General features: G+C 39.2%; 1 protein-coding gene across 1 annotated transcript; it reads right to left on the reverse strand.

Moving 5' to 3' along the window:
* Window positions 1-1,110: 1,110 nt before the first annotated feature.
* LOC114685547 (zinc finger protein 58-like) lies at window positions 1,111-22,761 on the reverse strand. The gene is given in 5 exon segments (XM_028860182.2): window positions 1,111-1,645; window positions 1,648-2,295; window positions 14,459-14,554; window positions 16,343-16,469; window positions 22,652-22,761. Coding segments are annotated over 5 exon segments (1,410 nt in total). The 5' UTR covers window positions 22,658-22,761; the 3' UTR covers window positions 1,111-1,112.
* Between the last annotated feature and the right edge of the window lie 1,743 nt (window positions 22,762-24,504).

Here is a 24,504-nt window from a genome sequence, read left to right on the forward strand (position 1 = left end):
TCCTCTATCTACAACATAACTAATATTTTCTGATGGGTGTTGAAAAGTACCTGACTCTGTGCATATAAACAACTTGGGTTCATTTAGTTATTATGCACTTATTAGAATAAAGGCTTTAAAAATCTCACTAGGTCTTATCACCTAGCCAGGCAAAAGTATATCATGAAATTAACATCACATCAGTTCCCGTTTGTGGAATGAGCTTCAAATCCAATCATAAAGTAATTGGTTCCTCTCATAACTTCCCTGCCATTATTGCTCTATGGGCACTGTTGTTTTTTATGAGGCACAGCAGCTGCACCTGATGCCATCTCTGCCTCAGCTGATGACCGCGTCTCTGCAGCTGCTGCCTTGATGCTGCGGCCTAAGACCGGAAGAGCCTTCTTGTAGTTTTAACTAACTCTCTATCCTTTTATTTTACCAATAAGAATTCCAGAGTTAAATGCTGGATGACAACCTGCTAGCTCAGAGACAGCTTCTTAAACACCAAGGGGAGATATTACAGGAGCTTGGATGACTCCACTGGGAAAAACAAGAGTAACTATGCCACAGCCCAGATATCAGATTTCAAGAACCCAGTGGATAAAGTTATGACATGGTAAAGGTTTCATGGAACATTTATAGTTACAGAAGAAAGGGACTCATTAATCAAGGCAAGTTTCAAACACATTGCTAGAACAAACTGTTGGATGTTACAGCAAAGAGAAGTCTCTACTCTTCTCTGATGACATTCTCAGCATTTTTGCTATTGGAAGTTAGAGGTTCCTGTTGAAAATCCAAAATAATTAACCTAATATTCTCTACTATGGATTCATTAGAGATGGATAAGACCTGAATTATCAGCAAAGATTTTACCACACTTCACACACTCATGGAATTTGTAGTCAGAATGAACCATTTGATGTGTTTTAAGGGCTGAAAAAGTAAAAATTTAAGACATTTGAAGGATTTCTCTCTTTTATGAACTATATCATGTGTTGAGTAAGGATATAAAAATTAGCAAATTCTTCGGCACATTCCCCATACTTTCAGGGATTGTCTTCAGAATGATTTTTTTTTTATGACGTCTAAGGGTTAAAGATAAGGAAAACATCATTACACTCTTCACACTTTTAGGGTTTCTCACCAGAATGAATTCTCTTGTGTTTCATAAAGCCTGAGTGATACCGAAAGCTTTTGTGACATTCTTCACATTTGTATAGTTTCTCTCCAGTATGAAGTGTTTGATGTTCCTGTAGACTCCTAGAATAGAAAAACCGCTTGCCACATTGTGCACATGTATAGGGATTGTCTTCAGAATGGATTGTTTGATGTCTTCTCAAAGAAAAGGATGAGTAAAAACATCTACCACAGTCTTCACATTTGTAGGGATTGTCTTCCCAGTGAATTGTTTGATGTCGTCTGAGGGATGAAGGTGAGTAAAAACATCTGCCACACTCTGCACATTTGTAGTCCTCAGAATGGATTGGTTGATGTTTTCTAAGAGATGAAGATGAGGAAAAACATTTGCCACACTCCTCACACTTGTATGGTTTCTCTCCAGTATGGACTCTGTGATGTTCTTGAACGTGTGAAAAGCAGGAAAACCTTTTGCCACACTCTTCACACTTGTAGGGATTGTCTTCAGAATGGATTATTTGATGTCCTCTAAAGATGAAGATGAAGAAAAACACTTGCCACACTGTTCACACTTGTAGGGATTGTCTTCAGAATGGATTATTTGATGTCGTCTCAGGTATGAAGATGAACAAAAACACTTGCCACATTTTTCACACTGGTAGGGTTTCTCTGCAGTATGAATTCGCTTATGTACCTGAAGAATTGATGGTTCATAAAAAGCTTTGCCACATTCTATACACTTGTATAGTTTCTCTCCACTATGAATCCTTTGATGTTGTTTCAGCACTGAAGAAGTATAAAATGCTTTGCCACACTCTTCACACTTGTAGGGTTTCTCTCCAGAATGAATTCTTTGATGTTGCTTCAGCATTGAAGGATAGTAAAATAATTTGCCACATTCCTCACACTTGTAGGATTTTTCATCAGTATGATTTTTCTGGTGTATAAAAAGTGATTCACGAGTATTAAAGGTCTTATGACATTCTATACACATATAGGGTTTTTCTCCAGTATGAAGTCTCTTGTGTATGGAGAGTGTTTTATGAGAACTAAGGCCTTTACCACATTCTTCACACTTGTAGAGTTTCTCCCTTTTATGAATTCTCTGGCGTTGAATATACAGTGAGTTACAATCAATGGCCTTTGTGTAAATGCTATAATCATTGGTGGTTATTCCTGTTGAGCAAAAGTTGAGATATCATCAGAGGCCAGGAAATAGTCTTCATACTTAATGTTTGTCTTTTTAAAGGAAACATTTACTTATATATATTGAAGCATCAGTGAGAAACTACAGTACACTTCAAAACCTATAGTCACTAAGCATAAATGATAAAATATTGGAGGTAGAAATAATCTACACTTCTACCATAATAAGGGCACAGCCAAATAGAACATAGACATAAGGTATATTATACAAAATTTAAAAGCTAAGTAAGTTGTAAGGGAATTTTACCAATAGAAATAAACCCATTAGCCAATAGAGATGTTCTATGACTGGAAACCCATGAAATTATAAATGAACCAAGCCAGGAAAAGAGAAAGTTAATTGTGCCTGTGTGAATTTGTAACATCTAAATGCAAAATTATTATTCACATAGAGTTTTATTTTGGAAAGTACAAAAGATATGCTGCACAAGAAGTAGATGGTCCATAAAAATATTGAATTTATAGCTCATAAATTCAGGACAATATTTGTTTTATTTGGATGACAAGAAAATATAAATCTGAAACATATCAAGTCCTGATTTTAAAAAAAAAAAATCTTCAGATTCACCTGTGCATTACACAACATTTACCAGAGACAACATATTTATCAGTGAATAGATGGCAAAATGACTGATTTCCTTTTTTGTTTGTTTTCGCTTTTTCAAGACAAGGTTTCTCTGTGAAGACCTCTCTGTCTACCTGGACCAGGCTGACCTAAAACTTAGAGATCTACCTACCTCTGATAGTTGAGAATATCAAGGGGATCCTTATACCTATGCTTACCACCCAACTGGTATGAGAACTACATGCTAGTTCAAATGGCCATGTCTTGTTCCCTGGCTTTGAATTTGCTCCTCTTAACAAAGCTAATCCCAGAGCTGAGATGTCAATGTCTGATTGTGTAAGGCGTCCTCAGCAAAGTGGTAGATAATATATGACAGCGGCTCTACCACAAGTAAGTCAGCACAGCAGGGTGAACTATGGGCACGCATTTAAACTAACTGGCTTGTGGGATGTGTGAACCCATTACATCAGGTAAAGAAAGCAATATGGCCTGAGGAGGTGAGGTTTACTGTGAAAGTTCACCTGGGAGCAGTCATTATGAATTACCTTCCAGAGACATCTGAGACAAGCTTCACTGATGTGTAATAATCTTTTTGTACAATATGAATATGTATTACTCTCATTGCTAATAAAAATCTTGTTGGTCAATGAAAGGCAGGATTTTCTAGACAGAGAATGTTAAGAATGGTGGAGTGAAAGGAGTTGCCAGCAAATGCACAGAAAACAAGAGGAATGTACTGTGTTGAAAGAATGCAGTGCCATGTGGCACAAGGTTGATAAGAGACATGGGTTCACTTAAAATGTAAGAGCTACCTAAAAATGAGCCTAAGGCATTTGCTGAGCATTTATAATTAATATTAAGTGTCCATTTTGGTTATTTCAGAGTGCCTTTTGGGACAGGAAAATTCCACCCACAAATGGCATTTGAACCTGGCACACCAACACCCACATAAGACCTAAGCAACCTTAAAAATATTCTATATAGGCAAAAATGAGCGAGGGGGGGGGGCACGCTTAATAGCATGGGGGAGAGGGGATTCTGTGAGTCGAGGAGCTGGAATGAGTCCAGAGCACAAGCTACACAGAGGAACCTGTCTGAAAAAAAATAAAAAAAAAAAAAAAAAAAAAAAAAAAAAAAAAAAAAAAAAAAAAAAAAAAACTGAGCCGAACAGGGCTTCCTAGTCTTTTGTCTTTCATGTGAGCTGCAGTACAGAGATGCATCTCCTGGCAGCTGCCTACAGATTAGAGCCACCAGCATGAGCCCTGCAAGCACACTGTGTGGTGGGTTTGGGGTTTTGCTCATGCAGACAGAAAAGGTTACAGATGCTCAGGAAAGATTCAGATTTGGGGTAAAAAATAAATGTGATACACTATGTTTAAAAGTGTGCATAAGATTGGGAGAAAAACAAAGAGGGTATAGACAGTCTAAAAATATATACATACTTTTAAAATAATAAAATAAAAGTCCTTCAAGAGGGAATAAAGTAATACAAAAATGCCACATAAATGGGGGAAATACACAAAGTGTCTGGATTCTGTATGTTATTGTCTTATCTTTGGATTTCTGATTGCTAATGAAGGAACAACACTTGCTAAGACACATGGGACGATGAAAACTGCTGGATTAAACCAACCTGTATATTTTAAAAATACCATGACTTTAAAAAAGAAATCTAAAAATATGTTACTTTGGGAGATAGGTTATGTTTTTATTTCCACAGGACATGAAAGGCTGTGGATTCATTCAATCTTGATATGGATCAGGTTTGATCCAGGAGGAAACCCTGAAAATACTGGCTATAAACATAAAGAATATAAACCTATAAAAACTACAAAATGCATAATGTATATTTTACATGCATAAACATAAAAAAATCAACTTTGGCTAACTTGAGGACAACATACAGTCTATACTTGTATTAATACAGATATCTATATTATCTTTAAAATTTTATATATTTTCAGAGCAAGAACAGACAGTAATAAAAATGTATAGCCAGATGATGGAACATCTCAGTGCACCTCTGTTGCACTCTCCTTAGAATTTTGCATTTACAACACTTTCAAGGCTGCTGACTGAGATGATCCAATATCACAGACTATCCAGCCAAGACTTAACAATTATCCTGGTTTTCTCAAGGCTTCCCCAAAGATACCAGTGCCCACAGACAGCAGGAAGTAGTCCAAAGAACAAACCCATATTTCCAAAATATGGGTTACAGGTGTTTATTATCATTTAAGGGGGATTGGTTACATGTTTTTATTAGATTTTTTTTTATGGAAAACAAAAGAGTTAAAGTCAAAGATTTCTTTCTAAAGGAAAAGGGAGGATATTATATAGAAATGATGATATAAAAGGGTAGATTATTGAATCTACTTTAAGCCAAAAGACAACCATTAATTTCAATATATTTTACATTGGCATGCATTTTGGTTTATTGATACAAATTTGAAGTTTATTTTGCTATACTGTATGCATATTACTAATCTTGTTTAGTGTATTGTGTTTATACAGCTCATTTAAAAATATAATGTGTAATTAAAAATACAGGTTAGTAGTTAGTCATCTATAATAATCAAACTTATGTTAGATATGTCTTCAAGGTCATAAGCAGATGAATTTAGATAGATAGATAGATAGATAGATAGATAGATAGATAGATAGATAGATAGTGCTCAAACACTTCAAAGATCAACAGAATATGGCATTTAAGATGTTTTAATAACATAAGGCTGGCATACTTGGCACAGGACTGCACATGGCCAGAGTCACTACCCTCTTGGCTAGATTTTCCTGTCTTTTCCCCATGCCCTCTGAGGGAGTCTGGGATTGTTCTCTTGCAGCCTATCTGCAACAAACTCCACAGGCTTTTGGACTCCAAAAATCAAAGTAGTTAGCCGCTTTTGCATGTTCCTCCATGAATACAGCTGGCTCTTTGGCTTCTTCCCTCTCCTGGTGGGTGTGCGCTTTCCCTAGATGGGCTACTAGCTCAGTTGCCACACTATATAGCTGGTTTAACCATTGATTGGGCTTCTACTGTTCTATGCAGAACAGTCAGCATCAGATCTTCAACATCATCGTCAGCAGATTTGGTGAGATAATTGGGATTTTTTAAAAGGGGAAATTAGTTAAAAGAGAGTTTTGTCCCACATTAAAAGATAGAAAATACTATTACAATAGAGGGAGTTAGGTCTCTATATGGTAATACACTGGATGGTTTGAAAATGGAACAATTAAATGAAAGGATAATTAAGGTAGATGGGAATTACATAGTGTCAATTATAAATATTATCTGATCATTTTGTTTTATCACTAAAGATGTTGGTTAATATGAGTGTTAAGTGACAAGTCTTACAAAACTATTAAAACAGATCATAGAGATATTCAAATCCAGACAGAGGAACTTAAAGGTAAACCAATCTCAGCATTGCATTATAAGGTTACAGAGGAACATCCTAAGGTTTCAAACAGCCAACCTTAATTTATCCAGTGACCTTCCAGGAACTGACAAATGACAGATATTCTCAAGGCTGTGTAAGAGCTGACTGGATTCCTGTGCAAATGTTAGATATGAGGATATTCAAAGAACTGATAGTCTCGTATGGCATTCATTCACCTTTTGTAAAGCAGATGTTAAACTCATGGTCAACTTGTAATAGAGTTATCCTTCAAGACTAGAAAGACTGGGTTCTAGCAGTCTTGAAGGCTGGTCCTCAAGTGGAGGACCTGGCAGAAAGATGAGGCTAAGAACACTAAACAATGAAGTAGGGCTAGAGGTATGAAAATCTCCCAAGACCACATTCTTGGAGAGGGCAATTATGCTAATGTAGAAAGGCAATCTCTATATGATGAACATACCCTGTCTTTATGTCACACAGCAGCCTTGAATGCTTGGGACAGAATTGAAGAAGTAGGAAAGAAAATTGACTTATTTACTACAGTTATACAGGGCCCAAAAGAAACCTTCAATGATTTTTTTTTAACAAACATTGACTTTGGTGATAAATAGAATGATACTAAATTCAGAAACCAAACTAATAATAATTGAATCTCTGACTTTTGAAAATGTTAATTCACAATACAGAAGGGTAATTAGGCCACTAAAGGCAAGATCAGCACCCACAGAGGAATGGATTTGAGATACAGTCAATATTGAATCTCATAACCACAATGGTGCCTGGATAGGAGAAGTGGTTTCCAGAAGTTTGAAGAAAAATCATGTTAGGTGTTTCAATTGTGGTAAACAAGGTCACCTAACAAAGGATAGTGCCCACAGCATTGCTAAGAATAATCCAAACAGAATGTCCCTCCCTTCTGGAGTATGCATAAGGTGTAGCAATAGATGACATTCAACCAAGGAATGTAGATAAACAAGGGAAAGACAAAGTAACCTTTTGTCTTCCAGAAATGCCCTGGGGGGGCAGTCTCTCACAGGCACCTCTATCACATTTGATTCAGTCATTTCCTGTGACCATGGGGAAAACTCATTCCCAGAGCAATGAAAGAACTTAATGCCTGCTGTAAAAAAAAAAAAAAAAAATCATACTGCTCTGGATGATATAAGACCTTCAGAAGATAAAACAAAAAAATTCCAGAGAAACAGTAAAGCAAATATTTTGGCAAACTTCTATAAATGAACAGGAGCCAAAGTTAAAAATGTGAATAAATGACATTGTCATTGAAGGTCTTGTAGACATAGGTGTGGATGTAACAATAATTGCACCAGAATCTTGGTTATCCTGTTCAGGAGATACATGTTCAGCTTTTAGGGAACAGAATATAATCTCAAGTAAGAGTGCAAGATGGGTCTAATATATATGGCCAGAAATACAGAGAGGACTATTAAAGCCATATGTGACTAATATAGCAATGAATTTATGGGGATGTGATTTGTGACATCAATGATATACTCAGATTAACATCCCTCAAATCTCAGAAACAAACCAAAACTATAATACATTTCTTGGAATAATATAAAAGGTATCATAAAGTATAGTCATCGACCATTCAGGTTGTACAAGATCAGGGCACAACAGCTGCTGATCTTTCAAAGGCAACAAAAGCCCTACCTTTAAAATGGATAATAAACAAACCTGTATGGATTGAGGAATGGCTTTTAACATCAGAGAAATTATAGGCCTTAGAACTAGTATAGAAGCACCTAAATGATCAGCATACTGAAGAATCAACCAGGCAAGAATTGGAATTTTCTTATATCTGTTATTAAAAATAAATCTATTGAGTTCAAGGTCAGCCTGGTCTACAGAGTGAGCTACAGGACAATCTCCAAAAGGAACACAGAGAAATTCTGCCTCAAAAATAAATAAATAAATACATCTAGAAAATGGAGAATGGCAAGAGATCTAAGAGCTGTTAATAAGGTGATTCAGCCAATTGGCTCTCTACAGCCTGGAATTCCTTTGTTTTCACTGTTAACTAAAGGAGGACCTCTAATAGATATTGACTTAGAAGACTGTTTCTTCACTATACCTTTAAAAAAAAGGATAAAGAAATATTTTTCCTTTATATTTCCTACTTAAAAATTTCAGCCTCTTAAGAGATATCAATGGAAGCTTCTCCTACAGGGATTGTTAAAAAGCAATATCCCAGGCCAATATTTTGTACAACAGCCATAGGAAATGATACATAAGCAATTTTATCAATCTATAGTTTACCATTACATGAATGACATTTTGCTGGCTGATTCAAATATAGATACTTTAGAAAGAATGTTTGAGGAAAGAAAGAAAATTGTGCTTTGTTAGGAACTACAAATTGCTCCTGAAAAGATTTCAAAAGCGAGATTCTATTATTTAGGGTACAAAATATGTCTACAATAAATTCGACCCCAAGAGGTACAAATTAGGAGAGATCGATTGCGGACTCTTAAAATTAATGAATTAAAACAGCCTGCATATTTTAAAGATTTGTTGTCCTCAGAATGGAAACCAGGATATGTATTACATTAAGAAGAGGTTTTGCTTTTGTTTCCTCAGGAGTAGAAAAGCTATGGATAACATCAAAATTGAAAATGATTAGATTTGAACAAGAGAAACCTCTTAATTAGAAGAGATGATAGTTCATCAAATAGCATGGCTGTTCAATCTAAATTAACTTTAAGACTAACAAATGCTTTTCATTTGATCAGATATAACTTTCAAAAAAGGAATCTCCCTGAAGTTAGACTTGGGAAGGGATTTTGGTTTTGTCTTTTCCAGGAAAATGAAGACACCCAATTAAGGAATCTGAAGAGCACTGGACAAATAAGACATGTGAAGAAAAAGGACAAATATCCAGGAAAAAAACTGTCACAAAAAAGAGAGTAAATGAGCATGTTAGTATTCACATCTCCAACAGAATAAAATTTAATAAATCTTCCCAAATGTTTGTTTCTACTTTTCTGCACAGACAGATAATGCAAATAGTCATTTTGTATTCCCTTTTCAAATGGAAACTAAAGCTAGTTTGGAGTTGGATTATGGTTCTGTCCTTCTGTAAACCCAAGCATGATTGATAAAGAAAATCCAAAATCTCTGTATCAGATCAGAAGAGCCACCTGATATGGGACAAAAGATAAACCAAATTTGGGAACCATTTTATATCCACTAAGCTCTAATCACTTTGTTTTATTATGAATCTTTAATACTTTGTTATTATCACAAAATATATAAGATATATATATATATATATATATATATATATATATATTTAACTTTTGTCATGATTATATAGAGTATTAACTAATTCTAGAAACAGGCTTCATCTAGCTTCTCATACATGATTTTTAGTTTGAATTTCTCTCAGGTAACTAGAAAATTAAGTTTTTGTACTCTGGATGTACATAACTAATATTGATCCTTTAATCTCTTTGAGATCTTCTGTATCTGACATTTAAAATGTTTAAGTTATTTACAGTGAAGGATAAACTTTTCTAACAGTGATCTCCAAAGTCTCCAAAATGATGATTGGAACCCACAATGATGACTCCACCCAGACTATGGTAATGACACTAAGCTGACAAAGACCATCTAAAGATCAGCTTTAGACTACAACCTGGTCAGGAAAATTTAAATATGACTAGCTGAAATGATCCAGGCTCACAGACTAATCTAGCCAGGAATTGAGATAAGCGCTGCATTTTCCTATTACACAGAAACTGGACAACAAATAATACAGCTACCTCTCCAAGAACTTGATAATTATCCCAATTTTTCAGGGTACCCTAAAGATTTCACTGCTCACAGACAGCAGGAAGTAAATTTAAGAACAAAACACCAATATTCCCAAGAGTTGATGTGTGTAGATTTTGGTCATTCAATGGATTATGGATGTTTGTCATCATTTAGGGTGGTTGGTTACAAGTTGTTATTGGTAATGATTAGGAAAAGACTTGAGCAAAGGAGATTTGATTCAGGGATCTTGTTTTGAAAGGAAAAAGGGGGAATATAGTTATAGTAGGATAGAAGTGTAGATTATTGAATCTACTCTGAAAAAAGAGAGGACAGATATTATAGGATAAAAATATAGATTATTGAATCTACTCTGAAAAGAAAAAGGGGGTATAGATAGGATAGAATAGGATAAAGAGGTAGATTGTTGAATCTGCTTTTCAACAAAAAAGCATCTACCATTTTTAAATACTTTACATTTGTTTGGATTTTTGTATATTGATATAAATTTGAGGTTATTTTTATTAGAACATACTGTACATACAATTCTACTCCTGTGCAAGGTATTGTACCTATGCAACTCATTTAACAATATAATGAAAATTACTAGTCCTTGAAAGTTATTACTATAAACTATTTAGGATAATAAAGAAATAGAAGGTTGTTAGTTAGTCACCATTAGCAAAAAAAAAAAACCCTTGTAGTCAGGTTACATATGTTTTCAAGGTCAAAGAAAGATATATTTTAGATAGACAGGTCATCTTAACATGCTTCATACATCTATAGAATGTGGCATTTAAGATATGCTAATAACATAGGTTCTCTGCCCCTTTTAACTAACAATGAGATATGTGTGATCCTGGCAGCACCAATCTACTTCAGAGAAGATGATGGGCATTGGAGAATCTCCATATGGAGTTTCCTTTCCTTGTGGCAAATGTTAGACACTGGGAAAGAAAGTGCCCTTGCCTCAACTGCTGACTGTGTGCTGTCCAAAATGGATAAGCAGGACACAAAAGAAAGAACTGCCAAACTGTGCCAAGAAATGATAGGACAGCCTTTTAGAATCACCTGCTTCACAGCAATTTTTTGTTATACATAGTTTTACTTTGTTAAAATTAAAACATTCCTTTTCAATTAGACAAAAAGGAGGAAATGATGTGAAATAATCTTTCTGCACACTGTGAGGATGCATTGCTTTTGTTGTTAATAAAAAGCTGATTTACCCAAGTCTAGGAAGAATTTTGGGGCAGAGAGAATACTGGGAAGAAGGGCAGAAGCAGAGGAATCACCAGGATAGAAAGGAGAAAGAGATAAACATACCACATAGAGAAAAGGTACTGCCAAGTGGCAGAGTGTAAATAAGACAGATGGGTTAATACAACATGCAAGAGCTAGTTAGTAATAATCCTAAACTATCAGCTGAGCACTAATTAAAAAAAGGGGGAACTAGGGACTCATCATTCCTCCCCACATTCTATTCTTTCCCTTGTTTTATATATTTTAAATTTTTATTGGTGGATTCTGCTGGAGTATCTGCTGCAGATAAGCACTGGAGGGCTCCTGTTGCAAATCATCATCTGGAGCGATGGAAGGATCTTTCTACTGGCACTTAGAGGAGACCCAATCTGGTATTGGTGTGGGCCCAGGGCTCTGTTTATGTCTTTCCCTCTTTGGATTTCTGAGTTCTGTGTGTGTCCACTGGCTGCTGCTGAAGCCCTACATGGCAGAGACCTATTGGGCCTTCATGAAAAACTCTCCCCTTCTGATGCCAATGGAGATTGAGAGCCCAATATGGCCAGCCTTGGCAAGCATTAACACAAGCTAAGAACTGTAGCCATGCAGTTGGATTCTACAGAAGATAATGCATGGTAACTGCTTTTTCAAGTATGTTTGAGAACGTGTCACCCAGACACCTTAGAGAATAAGGATAACCCTGAAGGTCACTGACCTTCATTTGTTAACAGTTGCATGCCAGCTAAGCCTTTTCATTTTCACAATCCTCTTCAAGCTGGTGTAGTACCTACTTTTCAGGAGTGGCTGTGTGCAACATTTATTGGCCTCCTGAAATTCATTTAGCCCCCTTTGAAGATACCTTAAAATTTCTGAGCCTGGATGCAGCCATTATGAGACTATTAGTTATGCTCCTTGTGAGCTGCCTGGTTTTTCTTTATGGTTCTTAATCGTTCTTTTGCAGAGATACCAGCTTAAGTCATGCTGGGATCAAGAAAAATGGGCCTTGAGTGTTCATGTTCCTGGAGGTGTATCCATGCCAGTGGATGCCCATACGCTCCAGAAGAGAATTTGACATCGCTGCTGCCATTGTTGCTGTTATAGTAGTGGCGGCCACTGCTGCTACTGTTGCTGGGATTACCATTTCACAATTGCTTACTACAGCTAGCACAGTGGAGACCCTGGCAGCAAAAGTAGCTACCACAGTTAGTTAATTTTTCATTCTATTGGGCATGATAAATTTAATTCAATAGTTATATACATATTCAATTTGCTTTGAAAATTATAAATTTATAAACTCAAGACTTGCTTTTGGGATACCATCTTACAAGGAGTCCAATTTGCAATAAGGCTCATTAAGGAAGGGAATGGCTCAGTTGCCTTTAGCCTACTGGCTATGGTTGGGTTATGACTTCTGTTGGTCTTTTCTGTGTCAAACACACAGATTACAAGCCCAGCACCACTTTGCGATCTTTGCAGCTGTTAACTCTGCAGCTCACACACGATTGAGCCTGTATGATAGAGTATTCAGAGATGGGTAATGCCTGGGGGGCACTCACCAACCTAAGGCAGAGTGCCTGTGTGGCCTGGGCAGGTGTCTCCATGATGGGTAAGGTGACCTCCTGACGTCCCAGGCAACCTAAGTCAGAATCTCATTTTCTAGCAAAAGGGGGACCTGTAGGGCCCTGGCCCCTGTTTTGGGTAACTGCTGCCTTGCTTGCTGACCTTGACCTTGAGATCCTCCCTGTGCCAATTACCTGCCTGGTTCCACCCTCCTGAATCCTGCATAATGGGCATTAACAGCTTAGATGCAAGATTGTAAAACATTGGTAGCAAACTTCTTCCCTCTGGGGTTCTCCCATTGTGCTGTAAGCCTGAATTTAAGACCTCCTCCCTCTTTCAATAAACGGCATTAGGCAAAAAAATAATAATAATAATTTTAAGTCTCCAAGTAGTTATTTGGGAGTGGCTGGTGGGACAGAGCTGATAATGGACCTATGAAAAATACCTCCTACACTCCACAGTCCACATCCCATTACAAATGTGGAAGCCAATGAAAGTACATACTTAGAGGAAAATTGAGAATCAGCAAGAGACCTTGAGAAGAAGAGACCACAAGATCTCTTCCTACCATTAGATTCACGATAATGTTAGCCAAGAGTGCTTCCTATAGGACTAGCCATAGGGGCTACTCTGACTGCAGCTCCAACAAAACATTTTACTATCACTTATGTATCTGGGAATATCAGGTATATACATAAATGTTTATAATATCTCTAACAAGCTGAGACTTAGAATATATCCAAATATCAGATATACCTAATATATGATAAATATATTAACTTGAAAAAAGAAAACAAACCCAAAATCCTGTGGAGCCTTACAGCACTCTCCACCCTAAATCTACTGTCATGAAAGAGAGACATACAATCACTGTACCCAAACTAGTTTGATGGGCACCCTTGAGTCAAAAAGGTAAGGCCTTGTAGCTCATTCTGTCCTACTGTTCCTAGGTCGAATGGTCAGACCCTGCTAAACCAACTGGTGGTAAAAGTGATGAAAATACCAAACAGCCTCTGTTAAATTAGTGCACTTACAGTCCACTTCAGCCTATCTATACAACATGTTAATGCTTTGACTCTTCCCTAAGATCAGTGTGGAATGGACTGCGCAAAGTGGCTCAGGTTTGTATGAGTTTTATCCAACTGCTCCCCTCCCCCAAATGGTTCTAATCGACAGAACTGAAACTGTTGAGCTTTCTGTCTCTGCCTACCTCTCAGTGATGGAATTGTGGGTTTGGCTTAATAAACCCAATCATGCTCACTTTGGTGTAGCGATCTTTTTGGCAGGAGTCTACTCTCAACCTCTGCAAATAAATGGCTCTCAGTGTGGCCAGCATGCGGTTCTTGTTCCCTGCACCTTACACTTTAATGGAGACACAACAACAACACCCTTGGAAGTCACTGTAAATAGAGGAACAGCTCTCTGTCGGGGAAATACAAAGCTTAAGAGGGTTAACCATCATAAAGAAATGAGAAACTTTTCTTTGACAAGAAAAACATGGAGAGACCTAGAGAATGTTTCCCATAGTATCATATATCAAGGCACATGTGAAACCCTGTCTTTCTGTTAAATATTTGGACCCAAACCCCTCATTCCTACACACCTGGCTGCACGTTGGCTGCTGCTTGTCTCTTCACATCTGAAGATTCTTGTCTTTGCTCCAGAAATGTCACCAGGTGTGGCTTAGACACAGCAAGACCTGATTATAGGAAACAGGGAGAAGTTGGTTTATGTGTTCTTTTACTTGGAATTGTCATGTGCCTTCCAGTACATGGCTTATAAAGAAAGAGATGATGTAGTAAATGATTGAAGACAATCAGTTCCTTAAATGTTTTCTGACAGGATCACTACACCACATAAAATCTAGAATTTATAATATCTAGATTCTGAGTTTCATTTAAAGGGAAAAGAACATCAAAACTGAATTATGAAACACTTTAATTCATAAGTGTGCTCCAAGTCTCATGCCACTGAATTTCTAACAGTCCCACTAGAATGAAGGACATATACATCCAACATAGAAAAGTTAAACACAAAAGGAGAACAACAGTGAAATGATTCTTTTTTTAATAATTTATTTTTATTTTTCATACGCATTGGTGTGAAGATGAAGTTTTAATCTAATTTTATGAATAAAAAATTGGAGGTCAGATATCAGGAAAAGAACCTGAAAGATCAGAGAAGCTGGGAAGCATCCACCAGTGACCTTCTACCTCTTCCATTTCTATATTCAAATGAGCTGAGATCCTGTCTCAGCCACTTATCACTTTTTATCATTCTCTCTACAATTCTCCAAACCTCTATGGTCAGATAGTGGCTAGCTCTGTCCTCTGAGCTAGCTTTAGCAAGCTTTATATGTGAGAACACAAAAAATTATCATACAGCATGAAGGTGTCAGGTATTGGGATTACAAATAGCTGTGAGCTGCATATTGGTGCTGGGAAATGAATCCAAGTCCTCTAGAGTAGTATTCAGTGCCCTTTACTATGGTGATATTTTGTTCCCCAAAATATTGTGCACCCTAAAAAACTTATCTGTGGTCAGAGAACAGAACAGCCATTAGATATAGAGGCCAGAAAATGGTGGCACACATACCTTTAATCCTAGTATTCTGAAAGCAGAGATCCATCCGAATCTCTGGGTTCAAAAGCTGCACTGGAAACAGCCAGGCATGTTAACTGTGGGAGCCCGTTCTCAGGTTCCTCGTGGCTTTACCCAGCACATCCGTATAGAGGATGATTAGGACCACTGGCCTGAGTGCAGGTGTCTGAGATGGTCTGCACTTGGCTGTGCTGGGGGAGGAGGTCTTTTGCTCCACCCCTTGTCATCTCTATAAAAACCTCGGGGCAGAGACAGTCAGGGCCCGTTGGAAAAGGTTCCAGCCCCTCTTGAGGCTATCCTTTATTTTCTATCTCTTTTTCTCCACAATAAATCCTTCTATCTAATATATCCTGCTGCTTACACTCAAGAAAACTCTGGGGAGCTGTGGGGTTGGTGGGTAAACGCCCCACAGTTAACACATGCCTTTAATCTGAGAAAGTGATGGCAGGAAGCAGAAAGGTATATAAGGGTGAGGACCAGGAACTAGAGCCTCTTTAAGCCTTTAGCTTTTAGCAGCAGTTCAGCTGAGATCCATCTGGATGAGGACTCAGAGGCTTCCAGTCTGAGGAAATGAGATCAGCTGAGGAATTGGCAAGGTGAGGTTAGCTGTGGCTGGTTCTGTTTCTCTGAATCTTTCAGCGTTCACCCTAATACCTGGCTCCAGGTTTGTTTTTATTAATAAGACCTTCCAACAATTCATGCTACACTTTACAACTGAGCAATCTCACCAGCCCCAAAATTATTTTTAATACAGCCATCTCCCTAATTTTTCTGAAAATGAAGGATATGAAAATGGCTGTTGAAATGCTCCCATGAGATACCGTACAAATTGAGGAAGCCACATGTTGATAGTGAAATATGAATTCACTGTGGATGAGATCCTCACCCAGGAAATCAAGGTTGCTATAATTCTCCAACATCACATCCCTGTACAAATTCCACTGAGCAGGCTCCAGGCATTCCCTCTCTTCTGCAGAAAACTCAATGGCCACATCCCAGAAGGACAGCATTTCCTGGAATAAAGATCAATGAATGATATCACACTTTTAATTAATTAAAACCACTAATAATATAAATACCAAGATGCATTGGGCTAGAGAGTTCTCCTGTCAACTTGACACTAGCTAGGGTCATTTGAGAACAGAGAAACATAGTAGAGACAATGCCTACCTCAGACTTCCTGTAGCTAATCCTAGGTGGTATTTTACTGATTACTGATTGAAATGACATAGCACAGCCCGTTATGGGTGGTACTTGTCCTGGGGATGCTTTTCTATATGGTGTAGGAAAGCAGGCTGGGCAAGTCAGTAAGCAGTGTTCTTCTGTGGCCTCTGCTCCAGTTCTTGCCTCAGATTCCTGTGTTGATTTCCCTTGGTGATGGACTGTGACCTGAAGTTGTAGTCTAAATAAACCTTTTCTTCTCCAAGCTGTCTTTCATCATGGTCTTGATCACAGCAATAGAAACCCTAACACAGGCATCGTGTGCCTGTGGACACAAATCTAGGTTTTTCCCAGAATGAGAGAGCTGGAAATGTTTCTTACATAGGTGAGTAATAGTCCTCAGACAAGTCTGAAGTAGTCACAGGATCTCACACTGTACCCATCTTCAGGGAAACACAAGGTCAGAGATCATATAAGCGCAGTTGGACATAACCCATTTAGGACAGATGGAATGTAGAAATAAATGCATCCACTGAACATGGATTCAGTACCATATGCTACTATACACCACACATATATACACAAACAGAAGAAAGTCATGGTGAGGGAGAAGGCGTTTCTCAACAGTTATTCACAATGATGAATGATCAGGCCTATCATTGTCTAGCTCTTACTCTTTTTTTTTTTTAATTTTTTATATCAGTTCTACATATCAGCCATGGGTTCCCCTATTCTCCCCCCTCGCACCCCCACCCCTTACCCCCAGCCCACCCTCCATTCCCACCTCCTCCAGGACAAGTCCTCTCCCGAGGACTGCGATCAACCTGGTAGACTCAGTCCAGGCAGGTCCAGTCCCTTCCTCCCAGACTGAGCCAAGTGTCCCTGCATAAGTTCCAGGTTTCAAACAGCCAACTCATGCAATGAGCACAGGACTTGGTCCCAATGCCTAGTTGCCTCCCAAACTGATCAAGCCAATCAACTGTCTCACCTATTCAGAGGGCCTGATCCAGCTGGGGGCCCCTCAGCCTTTGGTTCATAGTTCATGTGTTTCCATTCATTTGGCTATTTTTTTTCAATAATTGAGTAAAACTGAAATTTATTATATGCCACAGTCATCCTAGGGACCTCCATGCTAAATATATAGCCTCTATAGTTCTATGGATTATGGTCTGATTGTTCTTTATTTTATATCTAGAATCCACCTATGCATGAGTACATACCATAACTGTCTTTCTGGGTTTGGGTTACCTCACTCAGGATGATTTTTTCTAGTTCCATCCATTTGCCTGCAAATTTCATGCTTTCATTGTTTTTCTCTGCTGAGTAGTACTCCATTGTGTATATGTACCACATTTTTTTCATCCATTCTTCTGTTGATGGGCATCTAGTTTGTTTCCAGGTTCGGGCTATTACAAATAGTGCTGCTATGAACATAGCTGAGCATGTATCTTTATGGTATGAATCAGCATTCCTTTAGCTCTTACTCTTATAGTTCAGCCCATTTCTATTAATCTATACCTTACCATGTGCCTCATGGCTTACTAGTACCTTACATCTTCCTTGTCTTGGCAGCGGCTGTAGGCAGTCTCCCCCTCTGCCTTTCTGTTCCCTCAATTCTCTTCTCTGTTAGTCCCGCCTATTCTTCCTGTCTTGCTACTGGCCAATCAGTGTTTTATTTATACAGGATGATATCCACGGCAGAATTATTTTGCAATCCTCTTTGTAGCCAGCATAGAATCTTATCACCTTTAGAAGTAAGAAAGAGAAAAAGAGATGCCACTCTTTTTTTAACTAGGGCAGTGGTTCTCAAAAGGTGGGTCATGATTTCTTTGGCAAACTTTCAAATCCAAAAGTATTTACTTTACAATAAATAACCTTCGCAAACGTACAGTTATGAAGTAGCAGGAAAAATAATTTTATGGTTGAAGTTCCAAACGATATGAGAAACTGTATTAAAGGGTTGCAGCTTTAAGAAAGGTGATTCTGCAGAGCTAGAGGGTGTAGCTAGAGTTTTCCTGCCTGGTCCACAGTCAGGACAAATCTCTCTCACCCACCAGTCCCACAGCTGCTCAGACCCAACCAAGTACACACAGAGACTTATATTGCTTACAAACTGTGTGGCTGTGGCAGGCTTCTTGCTAACTGTTCTTATATCTTAAATTAACCCATTTCCATAAATCTATACCATGCCACGTGGCTCATGGCTTACCGGCATCTTCACATGTGGCTTGTCATGGTGGCAGCTGGCAGTGTCTCTCCCTCAGCCTTCTACTTCCCATAATTCTTTTCCTCCTTGTCCTGCCTATATTTCCTCCTGCCTTACTACTGGCCAATCAGTGTTTTATTTACTAACCAATCAGAGCAACACATTTGCCATACAGAACATCCCACAGCAAGGGGGTCACCAAGAAGAGGGAAAAATGACCAGACTGGAGAAGGGCCAGAGCCCAGAGAAGATGAAGATGGAAACATAAATTTCTGAGAGAACTTAACTAGTCCCCAAAGCAGAATCAACTGTGAGGATCACTGGCCATAATGGCCAGCACAGCATAGCACCATTCTACATGAGGAAATGTCTGCTGTCCTGAGGCCAATATCCTGTGAGACACTGTGCATGGAGGGCAGTGTGCCTGTAAACAGGATATCATTTAGTAAAGATTTTACCCAAATCTATTAATGGCAAACATTTCAGGGGCATTTGAAACTGGCAAAATTCACTTTAAATGAAAAATGCAAATTATGCCTGGGCTGAGGGGCTACATGGCCATCCACTAAAAATTGCTAACATTCTCACTATAATTGGGAGGTGAAATCTGTAGTCCACTTGAATAGAGACTGGTCCTAGAGTCAAGCCTAGAACAACAGAATGGACAGAGTAAATACATTAAGAACTCCTGCACCTCCTGTCAGTATCCCTCAGAGATAACTTTTCAGAGATTCAGACAAAACTGAAGACTAGCAGAACATTGGTGGGAAGTAAAAATGATATGCAAAGAGAGGACTGGATTTCTGGCCACGAACTAAAACACAGTGACTCTCCATTGGAAATCGCCGATCTACTGATTATATAACACAGTGCTTTAAATACACAGCACGCACATCATGAAGTAGCAACTCCTAGATTTTTGTCCCAGGGCTTCACTCACACAACTGTGCTATGAAATAATCACTAATTTTTGCTTCAAGCCATCAAGTTATTCAATTTTATAACACAGAAACTTGGTTAAACCATGAAAAAATATGGGAGACTAAATATAGTAATGGCTTTGGCCAGGCATGGTGGTTCAGGCCATTAATCCCAGCACTTGGGATGCAGAGGCAGTTCAATCTTTTTGAGTTCAAGGCCACCCTGGTCTTGCTACACAAAGAAATTCTGTCTCAAAAAGACCAATAACAATAACAAAAAATATCTGCTTTGGGAACAAGAATTATATAATTATTTTAGTTTCAAGTGTGAGCACTGTGTTTCAGGGAGCTGCAGTGCGGACTTCTGCTGAAAACGTCTGTAAGCACAATTGCCTTGTTCAGTTTTGTTGTAAACTGACGCACCATGCGATGCACTGTTCTTGATAGCTTCCTGATGTGTGGTAGATAAGAGTGATAAAATAAAGCTTACAAAGAAAAAAAGAATTATATAATTATTTTAGTTTCAAAATAAGTATGACATGCCTTGCTCTGTACATTGAATGTATAGATTTGTGGATTTTAATAGTCCATATACTGTCTCTGAGTCTTCTTAAAATCAACACTATGTGGAGTATATCCCATAATGATTTGGCACATGTATTCTCTAGATCTGACTTAATTTCTTATAGGTACTGCAAAGAAGAGATTTGAAAGAGCTGGGCTTGCAACCACACACCTTTCAACTCAGAATACGTTGTTGCATTATGACTGTGGAGGACACTATGGCAGACACTTTAATAGCCAAAGTTGACAATGTAATGAAAATCTGTGCTGCTCAGGTTTATTCCTTACATATGTGTTTCACTCCTGTTCAAATCTTCTGCAATGTTCTCCATGGCCTCTGACATAATCATATAAATTGATCAACAGGAACTGAACATCCTCACCCAGCACACCTCCCCTCCAGAGTTTTCCAGATATGACAAGTCTAACACAGCAGGTTTCATGCATGAGCTGTAAACACAAGGAACTCCCTCCCTCACACTGACATTAGAATACAATGAAAGAAGCCTGGGAGGAAAGAGACAGGACTGCTCAACAAGGGGACCTGGACTGGACCTGTGAAGAGCAGGAACCAGCATGAGCACTTTGCTTTACTGGTTGGATATGGCAGTGCCCATGTGAAGGACAGGGAGGAAGTGATTTTGTTCTGGCTCACTGTAAGAAGCATCTGCACACAGTGGAACCTCTGGAGTAAGGACAGGGGAAGGTATCCCAGCTGCAGCTGCAGAAAAAAAGACCCAGGAATGTAACCACAGCAGCCACATCAGTCAAGAACTGCAGAATGGAAATGAAGAAATAATGGAGTCTCAGATTAGAATGAAAGGAGCAAACTGGAAGAAATCAGTGAAACCAGAAGAAATCAGCATCAGGTAACGACAGTAACTAATACAGATTAATATCCAAAAAGAATGAACAATCACTGCATACAGTGATGAATATTCAAGCCAGGCAAAGAGGAATTTTTCGTCACAGAGTAAATGAACACAAGTATGTAATCACCAAATTTTAATACCTATAACAAAAGCATGATAGTGAAAAAAGTTTAAATTACACATAGAATGGGCCACAAAAATTAGGCATATGTAAGAAATATGAAATGGACAATAGAAAGTATTTATCATGTCTATAAAGTATGGTCAAGTGTTTTCTGTCACAGACTCAGATATTTTAGGCATCCTTGAATTTGAAGTAGAGGAGGACCAGAGGGTCCTGTCTCCCCCTCACAAATGCAGAGATGACAGAGATGTGCAATAGAGTAGACTGGAGTTTCTTTTCTATCACAGGTCTGTTTACTTTAAATCACATGAATACACACAGGTCTGTGAGTTCTTCCTCACCCTGCTGACCTGACACAAAAGCCTGGCACTGGAACCCAAGGCCATGAGAGTTTTTCACCTGTGTCTAGGTACCCTACTATTAGACAACTCAATAATTTCAATGAAAACATGTTGACACAAGTATTTTGGGACAAGCAGACATCATCACTTTTTTACAATTACTCCGGCCTAAATTAAGGATGGAGGACCTTTCAAAGATTTAAGGAAACCCAGCCATTAAGGTGAAGCTGGGTTGAGCTTCCTTAGTCCCCATTCAGCTTTGCACTGGGTCTTTCCCTCCATATGTCTGCAGAATATGTGTTCTCTCACCCTAGTCAAAACTTTTCTATAGCAACTGATTCTGGTAGATCTGTCTGCTGTGTTCCAGAATTTCCCAAAGGTGAACTGTTGGGACTTAGGATCTTTCATTTCTTAATTCTTTAGCTGGCGTATAAGATGAACACGATCAAGACCTCAACATTATTTCACTAGGCCAGCTACAAATTTCAGGAAGGACCAGGCCCCATCGAGATAATTGGCCGTTAGAAAGGTAAACTAAAACAGTTGAAGTTCAATAATGCATCATGTGGGAGGGAAATCATCAAGGTATCTGGAAAAACATGTTCATAAGGAAATTACTGAGAAATCTGACCGCGTCCATGGGAGAACGGCGCAGGTAGAGAAGCAAGCTCCCAGCTCCACCTCAGGAGCAGGCAGGCAGCTGACCATCATTAGTTTGCAATCCTGGACTTTGCGCACCCATCTACTCCGCGCTACCAGGCAGCTCTCCTGTCCCAGAAGACCAAGACAGACTCAGGCTGCACGTGACGTACTAAGGAAACTGTCACTCAGGGCACAGTCCCTATCGCCTCTCCTCAGACCTGAGGGGCAGCATCAAGTGACCCGTCCTTTCAGCATAGCACCAAGGCAGTTCTTTAGGTCCTCCCACCCAGCCCAGGTCCGCTCCCTCCAAGACGGACCCCCGCTCCCCGCACAGTGACTCAGGCTGCGCTGCACCCTGGACCAACCTCCATGTCAGAGACGCAGCAGGAATGTAGAGCAGGGCAGGACTCTCGCCCAACTGTAGGGAAGCTGCACGTGTGTGGACTAAACTCTAGAAGGCGATTTCCTGGAGGGCTCCCTGTGATGTCACAGTCGCCTAGACTACATTTCCCAGAAGTCTGAGCAAAGGAATTCTTGGACTCCTAGTGAGATGATGTTTTACTCTTCCTGGATTAGTTCGGCTTCCTTCAGGAGAGTTTGGGAGGAAGAAACACAACCCGGTCGACAGCTGTTAGGCCTGAGAAAAACCAATTGCACGAATGTCTGATTAAAGCAAGCTTCGTTTTACAGGAGCACCAGGAACTGGCCGTTGGCTTTCTCTCCTAAAGTCGGTATTTCAGAGAGTAGCACCGCCCCCCCCATAGCCTTTTCAGTTCCCTTGGTGGGGGTTATGGTTAACAGAAAACAGATGTCAAGATAGTTGGCCGTTAGAAAGACTAAAATTAAAATAAAAAAAAAAGTTGAAGTTCAATAATATATCACGTGGGAGGGGAATCATCAAGGTATCTGGAAAAACATGTTCATAAATACAATCATTTCACAGGTTATTTTTGTAAGGCAAACGATGGGCAAACATCATGGGTCACAAGTTCAGTATAGGTTGAAACATGTTTTGGAGGGTACATTAGGCTTAGGAAACAGAAACTTACTCTTGTAAGCTATGGAGACTTAATATCAATGTATACAATGTGGTTACTTAACAATGTGGCTACTGTTTTGGTTTCAAACAGCCATGGGGAGTCAGCCTGTTGTTTGCTTCCACATCCACAACAGGAGATGTGTGTATGTGAGTCAAGACTTTGACAGAAATATTAGGCTTACAATCATTGCTGTCCATATGTACTGATTTTAATCTTCCTAGAGTGATAAGAATCATGTTGACTCAGTTGTACTGTAAAATGATAAAGCAATACTGTGAGGGGATAATCTTTTTGTACCCTGTGAAGATCTGTCTTTGCCAAGGCACCTTCTGATTGGTTTAATAGAGCCGAGTGGCCAATAGCTAGGCAGGAGAGGACAGGCAGGATTCATGGGATGGAGCAGAAGAGATGAATCCAGCTGCAGAGAGACACCAGCTACTGGAGGACCAAGTCAGGCACACAGAATGGTGGAGACATTTAAAGAAAAGCCATAGGGCAAAATGGAAATTAATAAAGGCAGGTTAAAGTAAGTTATAAGAGCTAGCTGGGGAGAAGTCTAAGCTAAAGGCCAAGCTTTGGTGATTACTAAGAAGTCTCCCTGAACCTGTTCCCCATGCTGGATTACCTTGCCCAGCTTTTATGCAGGGGGAGGAGCTCAGTCCTCCCTCAACTTGATGTGTCATGCTTTGTTCAAGCACATGGGAGGCCTGCCCCTCCTTGAATGGCGATGGAGGAGGAATGCATGGATTGGGAGAAGGGGTACATGGTAGTTTGGGGGGGGGGGGGAGGTGGCAGGAGAGGGCGAGGGTAAACTGTAATTGGTATCGAAAATAAATGAAAAAATGTTAATAACATAAAATGAAAAGAAAACTAGCTGTCATTATTTTCAGGCTGTTGGTTCAGACAAGTAAGTGAAACTTGCACAATACACTAACAAGGGCATGAAAAGTATCTTTAAAGATGATTTTGAATGCCGGGCGGTGGTGGCACATGCCTTTAACCCCATCACTCAGGAGGCAGACACAGGAGATCTCTGTGAGTTCAAGGCCAGCCTGGTTAACAGAGTGAGATCCAGGTCAGGCTCCAAAGCTACACAGAGAATCCCTGTCTCAAGAGAGAGAGAGAGATTTTTAAGCCATCCTTGGTTCGAGGTGGAGGTGTGTGGGTTCAGGAGTGTC

This window comes from Peromyscus leucopus, chromosome 11, assembly GCF_004664715.2.
Source record: "Peromyscus leucopus breed LL Stock chromosome 11, UCI_PerLeu_2.1, whole genome shotgun sequence".
Classification (NCBI taxonomy): domain Eukaryota; kingdom Metazoa; phylum Chordata; class Mammalia; order Rodentia; family Cricetidae; genus Peromyscus; species Peromyscus leucopus.